This window comes from Phascolarctos cinereus, unplaced genomic scaffold (genome assembly GCF_003287225.1).
Source record: "Phascolarctos cinereus isolate Bilbo 61053 unplaced genomic scaffold, phaCin_HiC Scaffold_4;HRSCAF=312, whole genome shotgun sequence".
In the NCBI taxonomy this organism is placed as follows: Eukaryota; Metazoa; Chordata; class Mammalia; order Diprotodontia; family Phascolarctidae; genus Phascolarctos; species Phascolarctos cinereus.
The window spans coordinates 369071976-369096619 of record NW_027555847.1 but is presented as its reverse complement, the minus strand read 5'-3'; the positions used below and the strand labels follow the sequence as shown (position 1 = coordinate 369096619).

Genomic DNA, 24644 nt, shown 5'->3' with positions numbered 1-24644 from the left:
AGAGGTTTAGTTATAAAGATCAAATGAGAATATTTGAGGTATTAGGATTGTTACTATGCTTTAGGTATACAAAGATCTAGGGCATAGGCTGATTACCTTGCTATTCAGAAAGTACTAATGGATGCTGTTCAAGTGTGCTAATTTAAATTGCCAGAGCACTGCTAGGGTGATATGGTTGTGCAGGAGGGTAGGAAGGTAGGTTATTATTTTTCTGGAAACAAAGGCCTTTAAACACATTTCCTCCTGTTCAGAAAGACATTGAGTATTGTCATTTAAATGGCTTTGCTTTTGTATTGTCTAAAGGAAAATTGTGAATGCAAAACATTTAGTTTATTTCCTAAGTATAGCACAAGGAAGAGTCTCTTGCAGTTTCAATTATTCCTCCAAAATCTTAAAATATGCTCAACAGAATTCATTGCAGAGCCCATTAAGGACCAAGGACACTGGGGTTCCTTCTGTGATAGTAGGATTGAAAAGTATTAATCCTTCCTTTTCATCTCTTTTATTACTTTTCCCCAAGGTTTATAGTGGGAATACTTCACAAAGAATGTGTGTCTTCTGTTGGCGTTTATAGCCATGTTTTGAGTCTTTTTTTTTTTCTATGATGCATATTATATCACAAGCTTCTTTAGGGGAAGAAGAGAATTTTTTTTTCTGTTGTCCAAAAAACATGGTACTATGCATCTTCTTGAGAGAAGCAATTGTTATGGTACCTTCATTAACAACTCGATTGAAAGATATTTCCATCTATCTCTAAAATTATATCTACTTATTAAAAATAAATCATGTTGAAGGGGTCGAGTAAGGGAAGGGTAGAGAGGATCAGGGGTAAAGGGTATCTGTGATTTGACATCACAGAAATGATCAAAAATAATTTTTACCCACAACATTTCATTTTGCTATCTGACAAAATACAAGTATACAATTTTTACTTTGGACAGAGATATGGAAGAAAGAAAATTTGGGTAGCTTTGGCAATGAAAATACTTTTTCAGACACTTCAGGCTATTAATCATATGTGGCACTAATAAAGACAACCCACTCATTGCATGAAATGTTTCTGTTGACAGATCCTTTAAAAAATAGGCTTCTGTATTTATTCTTGTTCTAAGTTAAACTAAAGCAAACATCATTTGGGGCATGAAAATTTTAAGCCTTTCCCTGCCTTTGTAGTATCTACATTGTGTCCCTTGGCATCAGCCAAGATTCTCCAATTGCTAATGATATCTGAAAAAAAAATATGAGCAATATGAAAGCAACATTTCATATTAGGATTAGGTAAAATATGTTGTGATGTTTGTGGACATGAGTCAGTATTCTTGCTGCTAAAGAAATCAAACCATGGCAAAGTCAAATTGGTCAAAGAAATTGTGAGTCACTTACCTGCTCAAAGTGTGATTCATAGCTATTTGAATGCCTGAGGTATAGGATATAGGGAGACAAGATAAATCAAATCCATAGGAGGTGAAAAGGGATACAAATCATACTAATACTTCTTTTGTTTAAATTCTAGAGTCCCAAGTTCCTGACCAACCAAGCTCTCTTCATGTCAGACCCCTGACCACCAGCATTGTAATGAGTTGGACCCCTCCACTCAACCCAAACATTGTTGTCCGAGGGTACATCATTGGATATGGTGTGGGAAGCCCTTATGCAGAGACAGTACGTGTGGACAGCAAGCAGCGGTACTATTCCATTGAAAAGTTAGGTAAGTGTCTTTGAACTTTAGTCTTTGTTAAGAAAAATGCTTTGAACTGATTTTATTTCAATATTGATCTTTTGGAATGAAGATTCATTGCACATAATCACTGACAGTAATGTTTTATAATCTACTAAATAAAATAAATATTATTCATATTCTCTTTTTTGCTTGTTATATAAAGTCCATGTGACATGCGTAGTTGTTACTTATTCATTTTTTTTCAATATTTGAATGGATATGTGATCTTCTTGATGGCCATCTATCTTCTGACTATGTAGATCACCGCTCATCCTGCCTTCTCATCCCATGTGACTGTGATCTATGTTCTGTAAATTCTCCACAACTGGTCCACCAACATGCTGAGTGATTTCACTGAAGTTTCTTGATCTGTGAATACCACTACAATGTACAAGATATCTATCTCTTTATCCCTTATTTGGCCTACATCACTGGCCTACCTCCTTTTTCAGTCATATATCCTTTTGGTGATTTTTTTAGGCCATTTTTTGGCCTGTAATTCATCACTGATGATTTATAGATTCATAGTTTTAATTTGGGAGAGACCTACTGAGTTTTCTATTCTAGCTCGTATACAAACCATCTGGAGGAAATCATTGTCAAGTGTTCTTAGAGAATTTACTTGACACTCCATTTGAGGACTTCTTATTCCCAGCAAAGCCCATTCATTCAGTTTTTGGACATATCTAAGATGTTTTTTTTTTCCCTTCTGTTGAGCCAAAATCTGCCTTCATGGAACTTTTCTACCTATCTGTCTTATTTTCTACACTGAAGGTCCAAGCCAAATAAATCTAATCTTTTTCACACATAGAAATTCTTCATATATCTGAAGCCTCTAATCATGTTTCCCCTAAGTCACCTCTTTAGGTTAAATTTCCTAATTCCTTCAACTGATCCTAGAGTGCCCTGGTAAATTTGAGATCGTTTAGACCATAAAACCCACTCTGTTTCTCAGATTTAGGTTTTTATTCCTGAATTGTCTCTTTTTTGGTACTGCCAACTCACTATGTGTTTGTAGACAGATATGTGACCATGAAAAAGCAAAAATTTCCATCAAACTGGTTGCTTGTCATAGGAAATTTTTCTCTCCAAAAATACATAAAAAGTATTTTACTGAACTCAATTTGATTTTAGAAAAGTGGATCAAGTAATTTAAACTTTTTCTCCCAAATTAATTAAAAATTAGTTGTGCATAGACTGAGCAGCTGTGTGTGGAGAATTTAATAATTCATTGCTTGTCTGTTTTTTCACAACACTGAGATCCTGTTATTAATGGAGTAGAGTGAAAGAAACACAAATAGTATAGCATCAGATTAATAAGGAAAATAATCTAATCAGTTTTAGTGCATGTTCAGCAAAGTTGTGGACTTAATACGGTGTTGTTACCTGTGACTATATTCATCCTGGGGAAGGAAGGTTGAGTAAGGGCAGTATCTTTTGGACAAGGTAGATTTTACTTATTAGGACCCCTAGAAGCCAGGCATACCATTTGTATTAGTGTTGGTTCACATTTGAGTGGCTAAGATTACAGGGACAGTGTTAGAAGCCTGGTCTTCAAAACTAGTGGAGATTTACATGAATCTATTCCCTTCACACCCATCCCACACACTAATAAGCAAAGTAAAGGAGTAACTAGAAATTTCCTACTTTACAGAATTCTCAGTTCAGAAGTGATATTCTTTCAGCCAGTCCCAGCGTTTGAATTTAATGGCAATCACAAAACTCATATTTTGTGCCTGTCAAAACTGTGTCAGGAGACTTTCGTTTATTCATTATTTCAGTACACACTGTCTCTGACAGTTCATCTTGATGCTATGCACGATAGAGAAGCAGATAGATTGCTTTGGCAATGACTGACTGGCTTACTAGCACTGAGAGACATGCTCGAAATCAGAATGAAGTTATGAAGGAAAATTAGTTGTATTGTTTCACTGTATTCTTTGATAATGGCATTTTTTATCACAAGGAAACTGCCTGGGATTCCAATCTGAAGTCTATAAATGAGAGAAGTTTGTAAGTCTTAGAGATTAACTCTGGCAAGCATATACAAATATTGGCCCCGAGCATTTTTTTCTGGTCATGGAAGAATTTATCTCAAAAGAATTGGGAAAGGTGTAGAAGATAAAGAACGGTAGGAACCTAATCTGGTGGCAACAAATCTTAGAGTCCTTTTGATCCCCAAACTCCTAAAGTGTGTGTGTGTGTGTGTGTGTTTGTGTGTGTTGAGAGTGAGAGAGCTCACGGTATTTAAATCCAAAGAATGAAATTAGATGGTAACTTTGATTCATTAATGAACTACCACATGTGAAATCAAATCAACAGGGTCCTTTTGTATAACCATCACTGAACTGAAGATGTTAGAAACTGCTGTGAAAACACCCCCTTTTCCAAAGATGAATAGATTCACTTGAGTGCCATTCAGACCCTCACAATTTCATTTAGAGGCAATATAGAATATGTAGAATGTGCACTGAATGAGGAGATGGAAGGCCTGTAATGAGGCCTTGTTCTACCCTTCCTGGGGACAAGTCACCAAATGAGATTGTAGTATTTGTAAATGTAAAGGGTGATATAAACATCTGTTGTTATCACAAAAATATCCGAACCATAGACTTGATTCAAGACAGCCCACGCCATACACCCCCCTGAAAGAGGAATATCTATATGTGTTTATGCATGCATATATCTATGTACATATGTGTGTGTTTTCAGACATTTTTGGTCACATCTGACTCTTTGTGACTCCATTTGGGATTTTCTTGGCAAAAATGCTGGAGTGTTTGCCATTTCCTTCTCCAGCTCATTTTACAGATGAGGAAACAGAGGTAAACAGGGTTAAGCTACTTGCCCAGGGTCACACAGCTAGGAAGTGTCTGAGGCTGGATTTCAACTCATGAAGATGAGTCTTCCTGATTCCAAGCCTAGTACTTTATCACTGTACCACCTAGCTGCCATATGTATTGGCATATAGATATTTAAAAATGAGTACTATCTTACCTGATTACAACTGAGAGCTTGAGCACATGTCCTTGACTTCATATATCTCATATCTTCTTTAAAAAAAAAAAACACCATAATAGTACTTTAAAAGAGATTTTTATTAATGTCTTATGTTTTTATATTGCCTAAATTTCCCACGGTATGTCTCTCTCTCTCTCTCTCTCCCCTCTCTCCAAGACAGCCATGCCCTATTAGAAAGATTTAAAAGAGAGAAAAATGAATTCAGTAAATTTATCAATATATAGGAAAAAATCTGAAATTGTATTCAATGTACCAGCCTCTGCAAGGGGATGAAATTATGATATCCTCCAATATTACTTCTTCAAAACCATTCTTATTCTTTATAATATTGTAGCACTTTTGATTTTGTGTGTGCAAGTGATTATCTTTCTATTTACATTGTTGTAGTCATTATGTATGTTTTCTTAGCTCTGCTGATTTCATTTGTGATCAGTCCAAGTAGATCTTCCCATGTGTCTCTGTAGTCATATTAGTTATTTCTTATAGTACAATATCCAATTCCATTCATGGACCTCTATTTGTTTAGCCATTTCCTAACTGATGGACATCTACTTTGTTTTCAATCATTTTCTACCCCTAAAAGTGCTGCTACAAATATGTTAGCGTGGGGGCAGCCAGGTGGCAGTGGATAGAGCACCAGCCCTGAAGTTAGGAGGAAATGAGTTCAAATCTGGCCTCAGACCAAACACTTGACACTTACTAGCTGTGTGACCCTGGGCAAGTCACTTAGCCCCAATTGCCCCAAAATAAATAAATAAATATGTTACCATGTATGGGGATTTTCTTCTTAACAATGGCTTTCTTGGAAGTTTAGCAACATTTTAAAAAAAATTTTGCCTGTAACATTCAGCCCTCGTGTAAAACATATTAATACCAGAAATACAAAAAAAAGCCTGGCACAGAGACACTTAATAAATGCTAATTGAATTGACTTGACTTTGGATATTAAATAATATGATGTAGCTAAAAATCATTTGCCTTTTATAGATATGACTCTCATTTCCCAGGGTTTATAATATTTAAAAGTTTTACTTTACCTTTCTCAGTAATGTTGGAATGTTACTATACACATCTATTTTTTTTTGGGGGGGGAGGAGTACGTATTATATCACTCTGTACCTGTGAAAAGAATATTGAAATCATGCTCCTTTTTGTGCAATAACCATACAGAAGGCATTGGTAGAACTAAATTTAGTTCCTGTCCAATGGGTTTACCATCTGAATTAGATTGACACCACTCAAATTAGTTGTAATAATATGAAAGTGGCAGAAAATTACTATAGACCATAAAACTTAATAGAGGAAAAGTAGGTGATTTCACTTAGGTTTCTGACCAAAGGCTACCTGACAAACATCTTGTGGGAAAATAAAAGCCCTAAGGCAAAATGATGGAAAATTTATCATCAAGAATCATTAGAAAGTCCTTAGAGTAGGAGGAGAAAGGTGATTATGTATGAGTGTCTAGACATAGCCACTGCCGATCAAGTAAGATCAAATAAATATGATGAGGACTGTTAGAGGGGTTTATGTTCTTCCAGCTCTAATCAGTCTATTTAAGACTATCACACATCTTAATGAGAATGAATTGGAATCTTTCATTACTACTGATGAGGATTAACATTGATGTGGAGACAACTAAAGTTCTTTGAATTTTGGCAATGCCTGAGAGGAAATGATAGATATACAGTTGAAGTTTTTAAGAGTTATAATGAGCATTCATCATTTCTTATGAAGCGTTTTAACCTGGGAAAGAAACCATCACTTCTCTTCATGAATAGTCAATTCTTGCTTTCCTTTCCTCTCATTACCCACATGAAATGAAGGGTAGGGTTATATAATGGGCAGCCAGGTGGCACAGCAGATAGAGTGCCAGCCCTGGAGTCAGGAAGACTCATCTTCCTGAATTCAAATCTGACCTCAGACACTTAGTAGCTGTAGTCACTTCACCCTCTTTGCCTCAGTTTTCCCATCTGTAAAATGAGCTGGAGAAGAAAATGGCAAACCACTCCAGTATCTTTGCCAAGAAAGCCCAAATGGGATCATAAAGAGTTAGATATGACTGAAATGACTGGACAACAACAGGGTCATAGAAATATAAATTTACCGAAGAGGAACTATCTTGACAGGGCTAGACTAGAGGATTCAGAAGGGAGTTCTAATGCTCTTGGTAACTAAGCAAGACCCTTGGGAAATAATTTCATCTTTCAGTGCTCTAGGCAACTCTCTAAGACTTGAACGTGCAAAGAAGGTGCTGACCTGCATTAGTGGAGGGAGTTTATTCGCCTGGGATTTCTCTATATCAGCAAAATCACAGATCTAGTCCATATCCTCTGTCTTCCATTCTGCCACTTGACCAATTGATTTGGCCAATAGGCTTCAGATCATCAACTGTACAGTAAGAGGAGTATGTATTGATAAAAGCTCTATATGTGCTTTGCCAACTTTAAGGGAATATTGTGTGAGGAAGTGAAAATAAAATGTTTTAAGATTATGTCTGAAAATGTTCTATAAATGTATATAATATCATCATTTTAATAATTACAATCATCTCAAATCTTCAGAATCATCTGGTAATGGAATAGTCTGGTGAATTGAATGTTCTATTTTTTTCATCACTTAAAAGTAAAATTCTTTGTTTCAACTCATTAAAAAAGTCTTTTGAAAATTATAGAGTGGTTCATTTCCTTGCCTTAGGCAGGAGGGAATAGTCAACATAGTTAAATCTTTTTTTGAGGGTTGAGATACAAGAAAGTGCCTCAAGATCAGGAGACCAAAAACCTAGTTCTAGCTCTTCCCTTATCTCATTGTGTGATTTGGGGTACAGTTTTCTCTGTACATCTCAGTGTTCTCATTTATAAAATGGGAGCATAATACCTGTCCTATATATCTCAGTAGTAACTTGACATGCAGTATAGTCAACATGTGTTTATGTATAGAGAGCTGGCATTATAGCCAGGAAGAAGACCTGGCTTGAATCCTACCTCTGATATCAGAAATTTAGGCACAGAAATATTAAATGTCTTGCCTGAGAAAGCAGAATAATTACATTGCAAAGTATCCTGGAATCAGAAAATGTACTTAGAGTGATTTTGCTACTGCATTTAAAAAGTATACACACACATACATCATATATATATATATATATATATATATATATATATATATATATATATATATATACACACACATATATATATATAAATTATTTACACACATATGCATGTTTATACTTTATGTATATTGTATGTGTATATGTACATATGTATATGAACATATATGGGTATATAGTATTTGTATTGTGTATGTATGTGTGTGTACATGCAGAGACATATATGCATATATGTGTGTGTATACATACATACATATAAATAGATATAGATATAGATATAGATATAGATATAGATATAGATATAGATATAGATATAGATATAGATATAGATATAGATATAGATATCTGTGAGCAAGAGATATAAAGAGTTGGGTTCAAGTTTCACATCAATCAAATGCTGCTGTGTGATCCTGAGTAAGTCATTTAAATTCTCGGTTCTGTAAATAACTCTAAAGCTATATATCTATGCCTATCTATGTATCTATCTGTCTGTCTGTCTATCTATCTGTTCCAGAGAAGGTGCTGATTTCAATTGGTAGAGGGATATTTCTCGCTTGAGAGTTCCTTAAACCAATTAAGTCACAGATCTATTCCCTATCCCCATCCCCATATTCCATACATGATTGTTGTATTGATTACCTGAAATGATAGATGTAAAAGTATATATTGTATCATTAAATGTACATAAAATGTATCATTATTATTATTTAAATATCAGTGCTTATTGCATACTACTATATTATAGCATATTATTGTGCACTACACATCAAAGGTGTAGTTTATTGGGTTTCAATTTTAATGACTCCAGGGAGTTCACGTTCTCAATAATTTATTGATTTAGTAACATAGTATTCAGATCTAGAAGGGATTTCAAAGTCCCGTTTAATCTTCATTCCCTCCCCCATTTTATACAGAAAAAAGAAAATGATCCCCTATGTACACCAACTCCCAGTGGCAGAGTTACGATGTGACTGCCCAAATCGCATGTTTTTTCTAACTATCATGATTTGCCTGTTCTTCAGTTGAGAGAGGAGAGATGCTAGGGGAGAGCAAGAATAGCAGATAAAATCTGTTTATTGGGTGCTTCCCATTAGCCAGATTTTTTAAAACTCTAAATTAGTTAACTATTCCCTGGGTTTAAAATTTTACATAGGGACAGAAATTAGATCTGTCATTCCATTACTGTAAGTAACTTTTAGGTGAGGAAACTCCCTCATCTCTACACTTAGAGTTGCCTCTGTGGCACTGAGCAATTATGAGATTTAGCCGGAGTCAAGTAGACAGTTTGTGTTAGAGGCAGTTTTCCAGGATCCAGAGCTATCCTCTAACCACCCTATCAAAAATCTGAGCATATTAGGAAAATGCAGTTAAATCCCAAAGATTATTCATTCCTGATTAGAACGTTAGGAGGATGCCAGGTGGAGAAATGTGAATAAAAAATTTATGTTTATTTGTCAACAAAAGTCACGGCTGGACCTGGAAGATAATAAGAATTAGAGAGAAAAGGCCACTCCATGGGGATAAGAATTTTTTTTCCAACGAGTATGAGAAGCAACTTCATGCATCTACTTGGTTTCACCTTGCCCTCCAACAAAAGGAGTCTGCTTAAAAGTAGCCCTGGGCTGAGTATTAACAAAGCACTGTTGCATTTGTAACTCTTTTCACACTATCTGTGCCCAAAGGGTCAACACAGATCTTACAAGGGCAAGATTTTTCAAGGCAATTTAGGTTAATGTAGATGAAAACCGTTATTGAAGTGGATGAGAAAGGTCCAATTCATCATAAATGAAAAATTAATATCCCAGCAAACCCCCTCAAAATCTTCCTTATTTTTTGTCTCTTTACCTAACCATTCTTATTTATTTGTCTCTTTGTTTCTTTCTTGACTACATCTGAGATATTCTAATCTAGGTTTTTGAGAACTGTACTCATAGCATTTGTTTCATCAAATAAAAAATGAAGTAGATAAATGAATGGACTATGTGCACCATTCAACCCTACCAACCATTCCCCCACCTCCAAAGAATTATCTTTGCCTATATTTTCTGGATATTTCAAGAGACAGTGTTAGCTCTTTATTCTTAATGGCACAAATGGCCTCCTTCATCTTCTGTGTTATATTTTTTATGCAGCATTTGCTCATGGGTATCCTAAGCATTTGATATACATTAATTTAACCTTTCACCTGGTCCAAGATTTTGGTGGCAGGAGCCACTAACCTTATTTTACAATTTCAAAGTGAAGGACAATGGAGGTAAAAGCTAAGGTTAAAAAAATAAGATCCAGAGACAGTCGTTTTAATAAGACAAGTAAGTGTTCAGCTGAGCTTTCATGTGCAGACAGCCCTAGGAGGCAATGATGGTCAAACAAGTCACTCTTTTTTTTCAGTACTAAGATTGTAGGATTTTTTTTTTAACCTGAATTATCTGGATAATCATTAAAAACTCATCCTCTTTGCTTTTAAGTATATATCATCAGAACAGTTATTTATCCATAATTTTAAAAAGCAATAATCAAATTGAGATTTCTGGGAATGTATAATATGAATTTAATCTTACAAATACCAGTAATGGTAGTCAGGTTAAACTAGTCATTATTACCAGTTTAAGATAAAAACCAAACAACAGAACATCTTTTCATTCATTCTCATAGACATAAAATGAAATGCATTACACAGAGTAAACATTTAAGAAATATTTAATAAACTATTTAGGAAAACATGATTTAAAAGATAGATGAAATAAGGGGCAGTTAGCTAGCACAGTGGATAGAGCTCTGGTCTTGGAGTCAAGAAGACCTGAGTTCAAACCTGACCTCAGACACTTGACACTTACTAGCTGTGTGACCCTGGGCAAGTCACTTAACCCCAATTGCCTCACCAAAAAGCAAAAAAAAAAATTAATAAAAAAAGATATATGAAATAAAACAACTCTAAAGAAGATATAGAGAAAATACTGATTATGTAAAAAAGATAATGGATAATCAAAAAATTCTTCCTGAAAGTTTAATATTTATTTATATAGTTTGACATTGTCAAAATTATCTTTATGTTATGTATAATAATTTAATTGTTTTCCTTGTCATGAAAGAATATTCAATCTGGAGGAGGATGCATGAGATATAACAGATTTATAGAAAAGGCGTTAATGAGACGTTTAAAAGTTTCACATTCTTTTTTTTTATTTTTTCGGAGAAAGAATATATGAAAAATTTTAGGATTGGGGCAGCTAGGTGTCACAGTGGATAGAGCACCGTCCCTGGAGTCAGGAGGACCTGAGTTCAAATCTTGCCTCAGACACATAACACTCACTAGCTGTGTGACTCTGGGCAAATCACTTAACTCTAATTCCTCACCAAATAAATGAATAAATAAATAGATAGATAGATAGATAGATAGATAGATAGATAGATAGATAGATAGATAAATGAATGAGTAAGTAAATAAATAAGTAAATAAATGAAAATAAAAGTTAGGAACTTATAATTTGGCAGCAAACATAAATTAAGATTTAAGACTATGAGTTGAATATCTACATGTTTTTGATGTGCATGCTTTATTAATGTTTGAATGGCTAGTATCAGTAAAAATCACAAATTTTGTTCTGAATCTACTAAGCATCATTTAGCGCACTTATTTCCATCTAGTCCAGAGGAATTAAGGTAAACATATTCATAGCACTTTTTCTTTTAATAGGCAAGTCTAGTAATTCCATCCTGAAAGGAAACGAGTTAATCTGACATAACCTGTTCTTAATGAAGCTACCGGTACTCTGAAATCACAGTTCCCTTCTCTAGTCAATAATTATCCTTTTCATGATATTTTTCATTATCAAGGTCAAATTCTCTGGCTTGTAGCTGACAAGCTCCTACCTCTTTCCTGTTTTTAATTCTGTGGTACTCTTCCATTCTCTATAGTATAATGTTTCAGATTTCATTGATGGTGGTTCTGAAATCACACCTGACAGTTCTTTCAGTAATCTAGCATGTAGTTTTTCTCAATATGGCAACTTGAAAACATCAAGGACTGCTAGGTTTCTTCTCATCAGTCCCCTATTTATCTTAGATTTCAATTATCCATTAGCAGTACTAGTTCTGTTGTTTCTAATTTTTGAATTATACTTTCTTGAATAATCTCTTAGTCATTTCTATTGTCTAAGGACCAATCTATAGTGTTATGAAAATTACTAGGAACAAATCAAACTTGTTGACATATAGTATCAAAGTCATTGAATTCTACCTTATGTTTGAATTACTATTGATATTAATATTGAATTGAATTTCTAACATTTTATATATTTAAAAACAATATGTATCATGCCATTTTTGATACAATCATTTGTTTTACAAATTTGATATTGAGTTCACAAGATTTTGATGCATTTTTAAAATAGAAATTACTGCTTGTCACAGTTCACACACAAGTCTAGCTAAGTATGGAAAGTCTCATCACCAGATGTTTGGCAACTAGCTGATTAACATTTTAGTCATATAAAACATAAAAAACATAAAACAAAGAAAACTCAAAATGCTGCAAAGTTAATGGAGCAAATGGTAAAGGATCGCAGAATATTCAAAAAATCAAAGACCCAATAATTTTGACATATTTTATAGACAGTCATCATATTTTGTATAGGAGTTGGATTGCATAATTCATTTCAGAGGAGTATAATACAGGAGTTGGAACCAGAAGAGACCTAGATTCATTTAAAAGCTGTGTGGTCATGGGCAAGTCAAATCATTTAAATGAGCCTCAGTTTCTTCATTTGTAAAATAAGAATAATGATAAAGTACCTGGGTCACAGGGTTTTCTGAGGATCAAATTTAAAGCACTTCATAAATATTATAGTTTGTATAATTCTTATATTAGAAAGCTTATATTAGCATAGTAGAAAGTGTGCTACACTTCAATTTTTTTTTAGTTTTACCGGTCTATCTTATTTTTGTACTACCAAGATTTATAGAATACTCCCATTTCGTGGGAGCTCTATTGTAATTGAGTAAAACAATTAAGTAAGACTAATAATTAGTGACCTCATCTGAGAGTACATGCAACGCTCCACATCTGTCGTACCCCACCACTTCTTTTATTTTTAATTAACAGAAATCTATTTTCTCTCCCTCCAATCCCCCACCCCATTGGAAACAAATATGCATACTCAAGCAGAACAAATCCCTTCAATGGCTGTATAAAAAAAAAAATGATATCTCATTCAACACCCTAAATCCATTACCTCTATCATGGAAAGCAGATTTCATCATCAGCCCTACGGAATAGTAGTAATTGCATTGGTCATCATTCTTACAACTTTTAAAGTTGTGTTCGTACTGTGTCATTATTGCATTTAGGTTCAAATCCAGCCTTTAATGCTTACTAGGCTGACCTAGAAGGCATGATGGATAGAGGTATTAGGTCTGGAGTTAGGAAGTTTCATCTTCCTGATTTCAAATCTGGCCTGAGATACTTACTAGCTGTGTGACCCTAGACAAGTAACTTAACCCTGTTTACCTCAGTTTCCTCATCTATAAAATGATCTAGAGAAGGAAATGGCAAGCCGCTACAATATGTTTGTCAAGAAAAACGCCAAATGGAGTCATGAAGAGTCAGACATGAATGAAAAATGACTCAACAACAACAAGGCTGACTATGAGCAAATCACATAATTTCTCTCTGATTCAATCATCTTAGCTGTGACATGAGGATAATAATGGCTATAGAACCTACCTCCAAAGGTTGTAAAAATAACATAATATTCCTCCTCAGTAAAATGAGGTGTTTTAATAAATATTCCCTAAGATCCATCATAACTCTAAATCTGTAAATATATGAACCTAAATATTTTGCAAATGAGGTTAAAAATGATGATATTCTGATCACTTTCTGCTTGGAATCCAATAATATTCCAAGTTTCTACCACCCGATTCAAGCCATTATGATATGGTCAAATATGTCAATGGGTCTATGATGTCACCAGTGTGGAGTTTCCCTTTAATGATGTTGATGACAATTATTTGCATTCATTTTTTGTGCATGTGTATTGGCCTTGTATCCCCCATTAAATTGTGAGCATTTCACACATAAAGAGACCATATCTTATATTTATTTTGTATCTACCTCAATTAATAACCCAGACCTAGAACAAGGAGGTACTCAATTAATATTTAATTGATTCATTGATGTAATATTATTACATTCATGCAATCTTACTCATATGTAAAATTATTTCATATAGTGATAATACATCTAGTAAACATAATTTAAACATAATAAAAAACATATACATAATCATTGCCTGTTTAACAATGTGTCCAGAAATTTATTTTTATATCTTTTAAGTGAGCTTCTTTAAACAATTATCTGAAAAAAAAAAAGCCTGGGGTTCAAATTTTTCTCATAATAAACTTTATGCTTTTCTGTGCAATCAATTAATCATTTCAGTACATTTTGGTACACCGAGAAGCTCATCGTTTCAATAACAGTGAAGGTGTCATGCCAAACTCTATTATATCTGCTCCCTGATTTCTGTCATGAATCTCATTCAATATGAATCCTAACAACTGTGCAGTCTTCTTGAAGAATAAATCTAACTTGAGACCACTCAGAAATAGGTCTCTTCTCCTATGGAGAAATGAACTTTTATAACTCCCCTAGTGCATTATAAACTCAGCACATTAAATATAAATTGTACTATTAAGCTAACCACCCCTACTCTAAAATTTCTCCATGCATGGAAAAGACATCTTAAATTTATGACACACAAACAGTTTAAATCAGAAAAATCAATGCTTGTAAACAGAATCAAGAACAATTGACATAAATGAACAAAAAATGCTTGAACACTAGGTTGGTAAAACTATTGCTGAGAAGGTAACACTACTACGCCAGGAGCATTTTTATATCTAGGTCATTTAAGTGAGGAGAATGATTCTTTTTGACCTGCAAAGTGAACCAGTTGACATAAGCCTTTGGAAGGAAGCCTTTAGCACATTGAGGGAAATTTTAGGATCATGGAATTTTAGTGCCAGGATGGATGTTAGAGATCATCTAGTTCAGTCCTTTCATTTTCCAAATTAGTAAATTTAAAGTCAAAAAGGATAAAAAGAATTTTCCTCAAGGTAGCATCTCTAGTAAACAATGGCATTATAACTAGAACCCAAGTCACTGATTCATAATCCATTCAGGTTCCTACCATACTGTAGTGAGAAAAAGAAATAGTTACAAGCCCATTATGTCCCTGATGGCCTGCCAAACTGTACTTATGTCCAGAGCAACATCATTGACCACAATCCCAAACTGATCAGGGATCCAGGAGAGCAGAACCATGTACCCTGAAATGAAAGTAAATCTATGGTTGCCTTTCCAGCCCACTCCCTCTGATAATTTCCTGAAAACAGACCAATTCTCTGTTTATAACAAATGGGTAATGCCTCCATCCACCTCCAGAGTTCTGGCAATTGTGCTGTGTACTTCGTGACCGAGGGATAGACTCGAGATCATTTCACTTTGAAAACAAGCCTTTAAACCTGAGTGCATTAAACCTTTATTTAGTATTGCTTGACTATTTTGTTTACCTTATCAGGACAAGGAAAATGCATACGTAATATCCTTGAAAGTGTTTTTTCATTATTATTTTTAATCTTTTGATTTATAGGAGGCATACTACATGCTTTGACACTCTGGGTCAGTTAAAATTACCTCAAAACTCATTTAATTTCCCTGTCTTATTGAAGAGGAAACTGAAGCTGATATAGATTCAATGATAATTCCAAGGTCTTGCAGCTCATAAATAGCAGAGCCAGGATTTGGGCTCAATTCTTCTGATTCTATTCCAGAACTTACAACTCCATGAAGTATCATTTAGCGTAAACTTCTTGGTGTCTTCTGGTTTTAATTATCCTGAGATTGTAAATGTGGATTTGATTAATTTTTTTGACCAGGAATAGGTCAACCCATCAGTCATTAGGCAAAGATCTCACTACTAATGTCAGCTATTAAATTAATGTTTTAAATTATCAAGGAACTGTGCAATTCTTACCTGCCTCTGCCCCCTTTCTGCCTCTCTGTCACTGTAACTATCACTTCAGGAGTAAAGAGTGACAATTTGATATTTTTATCTCTTTCATGGATTGTCATAACCCCTAACATTGGCCTATTGGCCATCCTTCAGGTGATGAGATGCTCTTAGGTGATGAACCCTGTTTAGCACCCACAGAACCTTCAAAATCCAGCTCTGATCATACTGTAACAATAGAGACTCACAACTTCTTTACTCCTCAATTTGTTTGTTTTATGTGTAAAATAAGAGACCTTTAGTCTAATGTCCCTTCCATCTCTAAATCCACAAATGTGATCCTCTTCAATATTCCTGAATATAGTGTGGAATTAAGATATTTTTTCTCTCTACAAGTTCTTTAAAGAAACTGAAGAAGAGAAATGAAAGACTTCTCAATCAACAATCATTTACAACATATATACTAAGCACCTACTGTGTTCGGACACAGGTGTTAGGTGCTAGGGATGCCCATATAATGGGAATTTCCATTCAAATAAAGTAGACAAGTACATTTTAGATAGATAGATAGATAGATGGATAGATGGATAGATGGATAGATGGATAGATGGATAGATGGATAGATGGATAGATGGATAGATGGATAGATGGATAGATAGATGGATAGATGGATAGATGGATAGATGGATAGATGGATAGATGGATAGATGGATAGATGGATAGATGGATAGATGGATAGATAGATGGATAGATGGATAGATGGATAGATGGATAGATGGATAGATGGATAGATGGATAGATAGATAGACAGATAGACAGATAGATAGATAGACAGATAGACAGATAGATAATGCTAATAGATGCAAAGTAACTAAATATGTTTTTGAGCTAGCCTGAATCTGAGATAAGATACTGATTTTAGATGGTTCCTTATTCCTCCTGGTTCAGTATTACTTTTCCTACTTTTTCCTACTACAAAGTAGAAGCAATAATACAACTTCCAAGGGCACATGGCTCTAACTAAACCAAATTCCAGTCACTGCTGTAACAAGTGCTTCCTTGATATACTTCCAGTGGCCCCTTCAATTCTCAACCTCTTCATCAAACTGTTAACTCTCTGTCAACTCTTAATTTGTCCCATAACCCTGCCACCATCTAAGTGGTATGTGACTACTCTGACTTGGCCATTTATGCATTCAAAAAGCATTTATTAGGTGCCTACTATATGCAGACGCTACTCTAGGCCTTGGAAAGCAATGCCCATGTTCAAAGAGCTCTCAAGTTCTAACAAGGGAAAATAATACTTAGGCAAAAAAAAAATTATTATTTTAGGAGGGAATGGGAAGGTACTAGCAACTAATCAGGAGAAAGCAAAAGAATCATACGGGAGGTAAAAGTTTAGGTTGAGATTTAGAGGAAGCTGGTGATTGTAAAAGTATGTTTGTATGTATATGTCTGTGAGAGTTTGTGTTGCCAGTAAGGAACATAATTTCCCAAAAGAGTGGTAGAGACGCAGATAGTCATGAATTGGTATTGCTTATTTGGAGTTAATAAGGAAAACTACTGTAATAGCCCAACACAGTATATTTGGGTGGAGTAGTGTTATATTTATTAAGAAGCAAAATCAGCTGGACTTTAAAAAAGTGATGGGGGGTAGGGGCAGCTAGGTGGCACAGTGGATAAAGCAGCAGCCCTGGAGTTAGGAGGACCTGTGTTCAAATATGATCTCAGACACATAACATTCACTAGCTGTGTGACTCTGGGCAAGTCACTTAATTCCAATTGCCTTACCAAAAAAAAAAAAAGTGATGGGATGAACACAATCAGATCCAATAAATAAAGACATCAGCTGAATCACAAATCATCTCTCTCTCTCTCTCTCTCTCTCTCTCTCTCTCTCTCTCTCTCTCGATAGATAGATAGATATCTTATATGTATTTAGTAGTTTTCCTGTTGTCTCCTCCACTAGAATATAAGTTCTCTGAGGGCAGGAACCGTTTTTATTTGTATCCTCAGCACTGAGTGCATGGTGCCTGGAATTTGATAAGCACTTAATAACTACTTATTGATTGAGAACTACTATTAGGTACCAGTCTAAAATAATCACAAAGTCATCAAATTTCAAAATGTGAAGGGGCCTGAGAGAGTCATGAAATCCAATATCCATTTTTGTCTGTTTACTGATTTTTTTTTAATTCACAAGGAAAATGAGGTCTAGTCACAGTAGGATTAGGTGACTTGATTAAAGGCACCCAGCTAGTAATTTGCCAAACTGGGACTAGAAGCCAGTTCTGGATTTTTGTGCAACCTATTTTCCTCTCTTTTCCCAGTAGTTTTATGGTGTCCCCAGCCCTTTGAACTGGCCAGTTGTTTGATTTATTAATTCAATTAATTCTTCTATTGTAATTTACATAGATACAGCATGTGTTAGGGAAACAATTGAACCATTGTGAGATGACTGAGAGGTTGGATTTGACTCCCCAGACCATTAGCAGAGCCAGAAGATAATTTTGCCTGTTCTTGTTCATCACTGGTCATTGCTCTGACTTAATCTTTCTGCCATCATAGCAGAAAAGGAAGATAGAAAGCTATCATAAGGGATGGTTTTGCCTCACGTTGTCTAGGGCTTATGAAAGCTTGCCAGCCACTTTTCCAATTGTATCTAGTAAATTGAATTCCCCTCTCAACATGCCAATTTGGGAATTGGTCTTAAATTAACACTGGACATCTCCAGGTTGACTTAGCATACATTGCTCTAAGCATATATTTCAGAAGTAAATTGCTATGATGTTTGAAAACTTGAATATCCACAAATGCACACATACACAAAGAATCAAGTCAATTCTGATCTTACTCCCACTGCCTCAATATAAATTAACCAAACATGAAGTGGAAAGTAAAACTTCAAGAAAAGCTTTAACATATTTTGCTTTGTAGCTTTCATTCCTTTCATCAAGGCAGATTGAACACTCAATTTGGCTGTTTGTCAACAGCCAAAGGATTAATTTCTTTAATAAGCCACCATAATTATTTATTTCTAAGGAGTACAAGGAACTAATCTGATCTTAAGTTAAATTAACACAAATATGAATTTCACAATGCAAATGGAAAGAATAACAGCCGCAAAATAATTGAAAAAGAATCTCGCAGAATTACAAGAAATAAGGTTGGCTTCAAGGAAGAGATGTGAAAAGATGTATCTCCCCCACTTTGCAGAGGAGGGTATACATAGTTTTGGAATATTGCATATACTGTTAGATTTGGGAAGGGATGCATTGCTTTGTTTTCTGGTTCTTTTTTCCCCCTCCTCTTTCTGTTCTTTCCAGGTTTTTTTTTTTTAACATGGAATAACTCTTGAGAGACAGTAGATAGAAGGAATGAGTACATGGAAAATTTAAGTGATATTTTAAAAAGTTATTATAATTTATTTATCATAAAAGAAAGTTTATTTCATCATCTGTGATATTATTTTTGGTGAGCTTCTTAAAAGCTAACTTCGGATCCTAATTGTGTTCTGCTTTTATATCCCTTGCTCATAAGTCAGAGCCATTTCTCTTTAGTCCTTTTACAGTAGTTGTTCAAAAGAGGTTGTTGAATGATACATCACTGTAGTAAAATTACCATTTCAATAATTTGAGAGAGCTCAGAAAGTGGATGCCCAGGGGGTCAGAGTTACAAAGAGACAACAGATGGAAGGAGGAAGCATTGCAACGGGAGGGAGTATGTGAAGTTGGTACCCTAGTAATGAAGTTATGCAGAAGAGACTGATTACAGTGTTGATGGTCAATAGAGATTTTGCACAGATCTTTAGGAAATAAAAAAAAATCGAACCCTAATCTTCAAAATTAATGCTTATTCTTCTACTCAGGCAGTCATAAAGTTCTTCATACAACTGCCCAGAGGGAAGGAGAGACCTGAAGCAAAAAAGACATAGGCACAAATCTTCAAATGTTAAGTGTTTTTTTTTCCATCTACCTTGACTGTAAAATAGCAAGGCCCTCATTGCTCACTGCAAAGCAGAAAATAGACTTGGACTGATTTCAGTGAATAATGTGCATGGGCACTTTTTGTTGGCTGAGAGCTAAGCACATTTACTGCAAAGGAATCAAATTGTGTTTTAAAAAAAAATGCAGAGCCAGGAATTGTGCCCATAGGAGAGAAACTGAATGATTTATCTCTACAGCAATCTAATCCACAAGTCTTACATTCCAATCAGTTACTGTTGTGCATAAACCAGTGAATAGTGCGAAGTGACTCTTCCAAGGTTGTGTAATTAGTGAAATGGGCTAGTAGGAGGGAGGGACTTTTTTCTCCCTTCATACCTTATCCTGCTGAGGTCAATAGTTGGCTCAATGAAGACTCAGATGATTTGTTTCACTAAAGAGCAGATCAGAACTGGGCTCTCCATCATGACAGAAACTTCTACTGTTACTGCATGCCAATGTTGAAAAATTGTAGTGGTCAACGTACTGTTCCTTCTGCCATAATTACAAAAATTCTTAATTTTGTGCCTTAAATAATTCTGAATCATAGAGTCTACTAATTGTAACTTTTTTGAGACTTCTAATAAGAAGTAAAAGATTACATTGTATGGAAATAACAATTGCGGTAACAACCCTAGTGCTTTTCTAGTTGACATTTTAATGAAATTGAAAGGGAATAGCAGGCATTATAAATACAAATGAGGCTTTAGGGAGTTCATGCTTTTAGCCCATTTGTTGGACTTATAATTTTGTCCTATGTCCTTACTTTAATTTTTTTTAATGATCTTAACAATAAACATTTGAATATACAAAAAGGTACAAGAAAATTATTTGTACAAGAAACTGAACTTCTGTAGCATAGTTTGCTTTGTAAAGATTATATACATATGCATAATTATGATATACATGCATAATTATGATATATATGTATGTCTTTCTCTATGTATCTATCTATCTATCCATCTGTCTGTCTGTCTATCTGCACACGGCCAGAGGTGACAGGGACTAGCGATGTGAGTAATTCCAGATTAGGGAATTTCTTCTATCAATGCTAGTGTGTACTTTCTCCGCAACTTGTAGTCTTAGAAATTTGCCCACAGCACCAAGAGGTTACAGCACCAAGAGGTTAAGTTACTTGCCCAGGGTCACACATCCAGAATGTATCAGAGATGGGACTTACACCCAGGTCTTGAACCAAGATATTTGCCTCTTATTTGCATACATCCATACATAATTTTTGAAAGGTAAAAATTACTCTAAGTGCATTTTTTCAATGATTCAGTATTCTTCAGCAAAACATTTTTAATATTGCTTTGCCTTAGGTTCCTTGACTATTCACATAAGGATAACATTACATGTTATCTTCACAATAAGAGTTTGAGAGTATCAATGAGGCCCTACTCATATGGTAGAGATAAACTATTTTCAACTCTGGAAGAAAGGTATCATTTACAGTATTTGCAAGAAACAGAATTGCTGGCTAAGGGTTTTAGATTTTTTTTTCTTCTCATCTATGCCTATGATGCCATGGTAAAACACTTGAAATATCTGTTACAAGCTGGAATATCATTCTAATGAAGTGTGTCATCAGGCCCCTGGCAAAAAGTCAAGTCCCCTAGGGAAAGCTGCCTCCAATAAAACTGGCATTTCAGACAGGGATCAGTACTGATGTAGCTAGATATGGATATAAATTAATAAGCCTTAAGTAGCCAATGACATGATGAAGTTCAATTGTTACTGAGAAACCCATTTGATATGGCCCTTCTTATTGATAAAAAGGACATCCTTAAATAAGGGTTCCCAGGAAGTAGGAAGTCCCACTTGGCTTTGCCTAGATTCACTATGAGTTTGATTCCTACAGTGGGGGAAAAATTGGATAAACAATTGATCCAGTTGTTTAGGGAAGCTTTTTTAAATTTAATTTTATTTTTTGGTTTGGCTAAATCAGCTATAACAGTTGAGCTGGTGTCACATAGACATTCAGTCAAATCTGTCTTAAGATACAAGATTTATAAATATCTTTTTTTTTCTTGCCTATTGAATCTTCTTTGACAAATAAGGCAGTTTTCTTTCTTCAAGGAATTTTTGTTCAGCCATTTTTCAGTTGTACCCAACTCTTCATGACCCCATTTGGGGTTTTCTTGCCAAAGTTATTGGAGTGGTTTGCTATGTTCTTCTCCAGCTCATTTTACAGTTAAGGACAGTGAGGCAAACACAGTTAAGTGACTTGCCCAGGGTCACCCAGCTAGTACATGTCTGAAGTCAAATTTGAACTCAGGAAGATGAGTCTTCTTGACTTCAGGCTTGGCACTCTATCTGCTGCACCACCCATCTGCCCTTCAAGAAATACACCAAAATAAGTCCTTTATTGCCACTATCTTTCCTTTGCCTTCCATAGCTGTTCATATAAACCATATGACATGATTTATTTGACTCTGAAGGCTAGAGTTTAATGCCTACTGTGTGCCAGGAATTGTGAGAAATATTGGAGATATGAAGGAAGGCAAAAGACAGGCACTGGTCTCAGGATCTAATTGAGAAAGCAACATGCAAACAACTATATACAACTGTGTATGCTTAATACATAAAAATTCTTATCAATAAAATTGCATGGGGGGTAAAGGTGTTGTTCAAACCTGTACTCATCCTGTATTTCTAGTAAAGACATGTCACTCATAAACCTAAATTTAGCAAATTTGATCAGGGTGCCAATTTGATAACTTTTATGCCTAGACACTTTCTATCAATGTCAAACACTAATACATTGACTATATTGAGAGAGAAGATGACACTGTCTTTAGTACAATAAAGGAATTTTTGACCTTTTGCGTTGGAACTTAGATTCTCCTTCTGGATATACTGTAGTTCTTCTGGATCATGCCAAATGTTTTCTTTCTTCTACAACCATATGTGAAGCCAGTTGGAAAGAAGAGTAATTTCAATTTACTTCAGCAGTCTCTGCTCGCTTAGGGCTTGTAATCTAATGGGGCTGTAGGGAATATATGGCATTATAGAAATAAGTGTGAGGCAAGATAATATATGATGGGAGTAAAGAGAGATCTATGCAAAGTACTCTAACAAAAGGAAGGAGAAATTACTTTTAGATTGGGAGAGTGGAGGAAAGGAGAGAGGAAAGACTTTATTTAAAGCATCTGACTCAGGACCTTACGGAAGAGAATAATTCCATAAGGTTCAAATGAGAAGGAAGTATATCCCAGACACGTGGAATGGGAATAATTGTGTAGACAGAGGAGAGCACAGAATGAGATTGGAAACAAGATAGTAGGTATTCCAGTTCATCCATAGGTAGGTAGATAGGTGTGCACATACATACACACACATATACATATATATGTATGTATATATATATATATATATATATATATATAAAATATACACACACATATGTGTATGTATGTATGTATTATATGTGTATATATGTATGTGTGTATGCTTGTGTATATATATTACATAATATATACACATACATATACATCCACATATACATATATATATGTATAAATGTGCCTGTGTGTGTAAATATAAGCTAAGCCTGTACTGTAGATATATTATATTTTGGCAGCATTGGGTAGGAAGGATGAAATAAAGAAAAGAGGGCAGAGATGAATGGCAAGATCCAATGAAATAGATTGAAAAGAGCAGTCAGACAGGTAGGAGGAAACCTGGAGGCATGTCCAATACTTTCATTAGTTTTGATGAATTATACTTGTTTTTCACAAGGTTGGGTATCTACAAAGAGCACGACAGATTAGTGTGTAGTGGGAGATATGAAAAAAAGGCATATTTTTAATACATAGAAGAAAAGGGAGCAGTAGGAGTCATAAACAAAGTGATTTTGTTATTACCTTGTTAAATTATATGCACATAAAAGCAAATTGTAACAAAAGTTCAGTCTCATAATTATGCAAGCATTTTATTGTACTCTGTTTATTGAAATATTTATGTTCATTGATGATTGTTGTATTTACAATAAAAAATGAAGTTTAATTTAGAAAAAGAGACACTAATCTCAATAAGATTGAGACTTGATCAGGATTGCAAAGCTAATGTCATAGTCGGACAGCAAACACCTGTCTCTCCAGATTCCAAATCCAATACTTTCTTACCTGACAATAAAAGAGATTTTAGGGATTTTAAGTCAGATGTGTGGAATCTGCAGACTAATGTGGCCCTTTATAATTGACATGAAATTATATTGCTCTGACCACAGATTATTCTCCACAGGACAATTTTCCCCAATGGGTAAGCAGGCTTTTTCTCAAAGTGAAAGCCTCTGGAAAATTTGAATAACACTTTGAAGAACTGTGACAGGTCAGTTTATTGATGAAAGGAAAATTTCTACTGAGGGAAACTTTTTATTATCATTTTGAAGAATCTTTACTGTGAACCATGTAGAACAGACTCAATTTGTCTGAAGAAGACTCAGAATAATGAAATCAATTCTGTTTTCAAAATGCAACTTTTAGGCCTCTGAATTAAGATGGACTTAATCTCTCAAGGAGTGAAGATAAGGCAGTTGTATAGTATTTGAGAAATAAATGCTAAGCTGAGCAACACCTCTAGGGTTCGATAGCAAAAGTCCCAAACCTAAGCCACTCTGTTACACAAACTTTTTAAGAAATATATCCTCATCTCATGTTGGTGAGAACATAAGGCCATTTGAGTATCTGAGTATAATGTTGATTCAAATTTTCATCCTAGCCTACATAAATTCAATGATCAAAATCTCCCCCAAAGCTATTTTTAAAAGGATAGGGAAGACAAGAAAAATAGACGACTTG

At 34.8% G+C, this 24644-nt stretch overlaps 1 protein-coding gene across 1 annotated transcript in view; it reads left to right on the top strand.

Moving 5' to 3' along the window:
- LOC110198154 (netrin receptor DCC) overlaps positions 1 to 24644 on the top strand; it is a 378347-nt gene that overhangs the window by 323173 nt on the left and 30530 nt on the right. The window contains exon 11 of the mRNA XM_078151764.1: positions 1514 to 1708. Within this exon, the coding sequence (XP_078007890.1) occupies positions 1514 to 1708 (195 nt within the window). The remainder of the gene's footprint in view (positions 1 to 1513; positions 1709 to 24644) is intronic.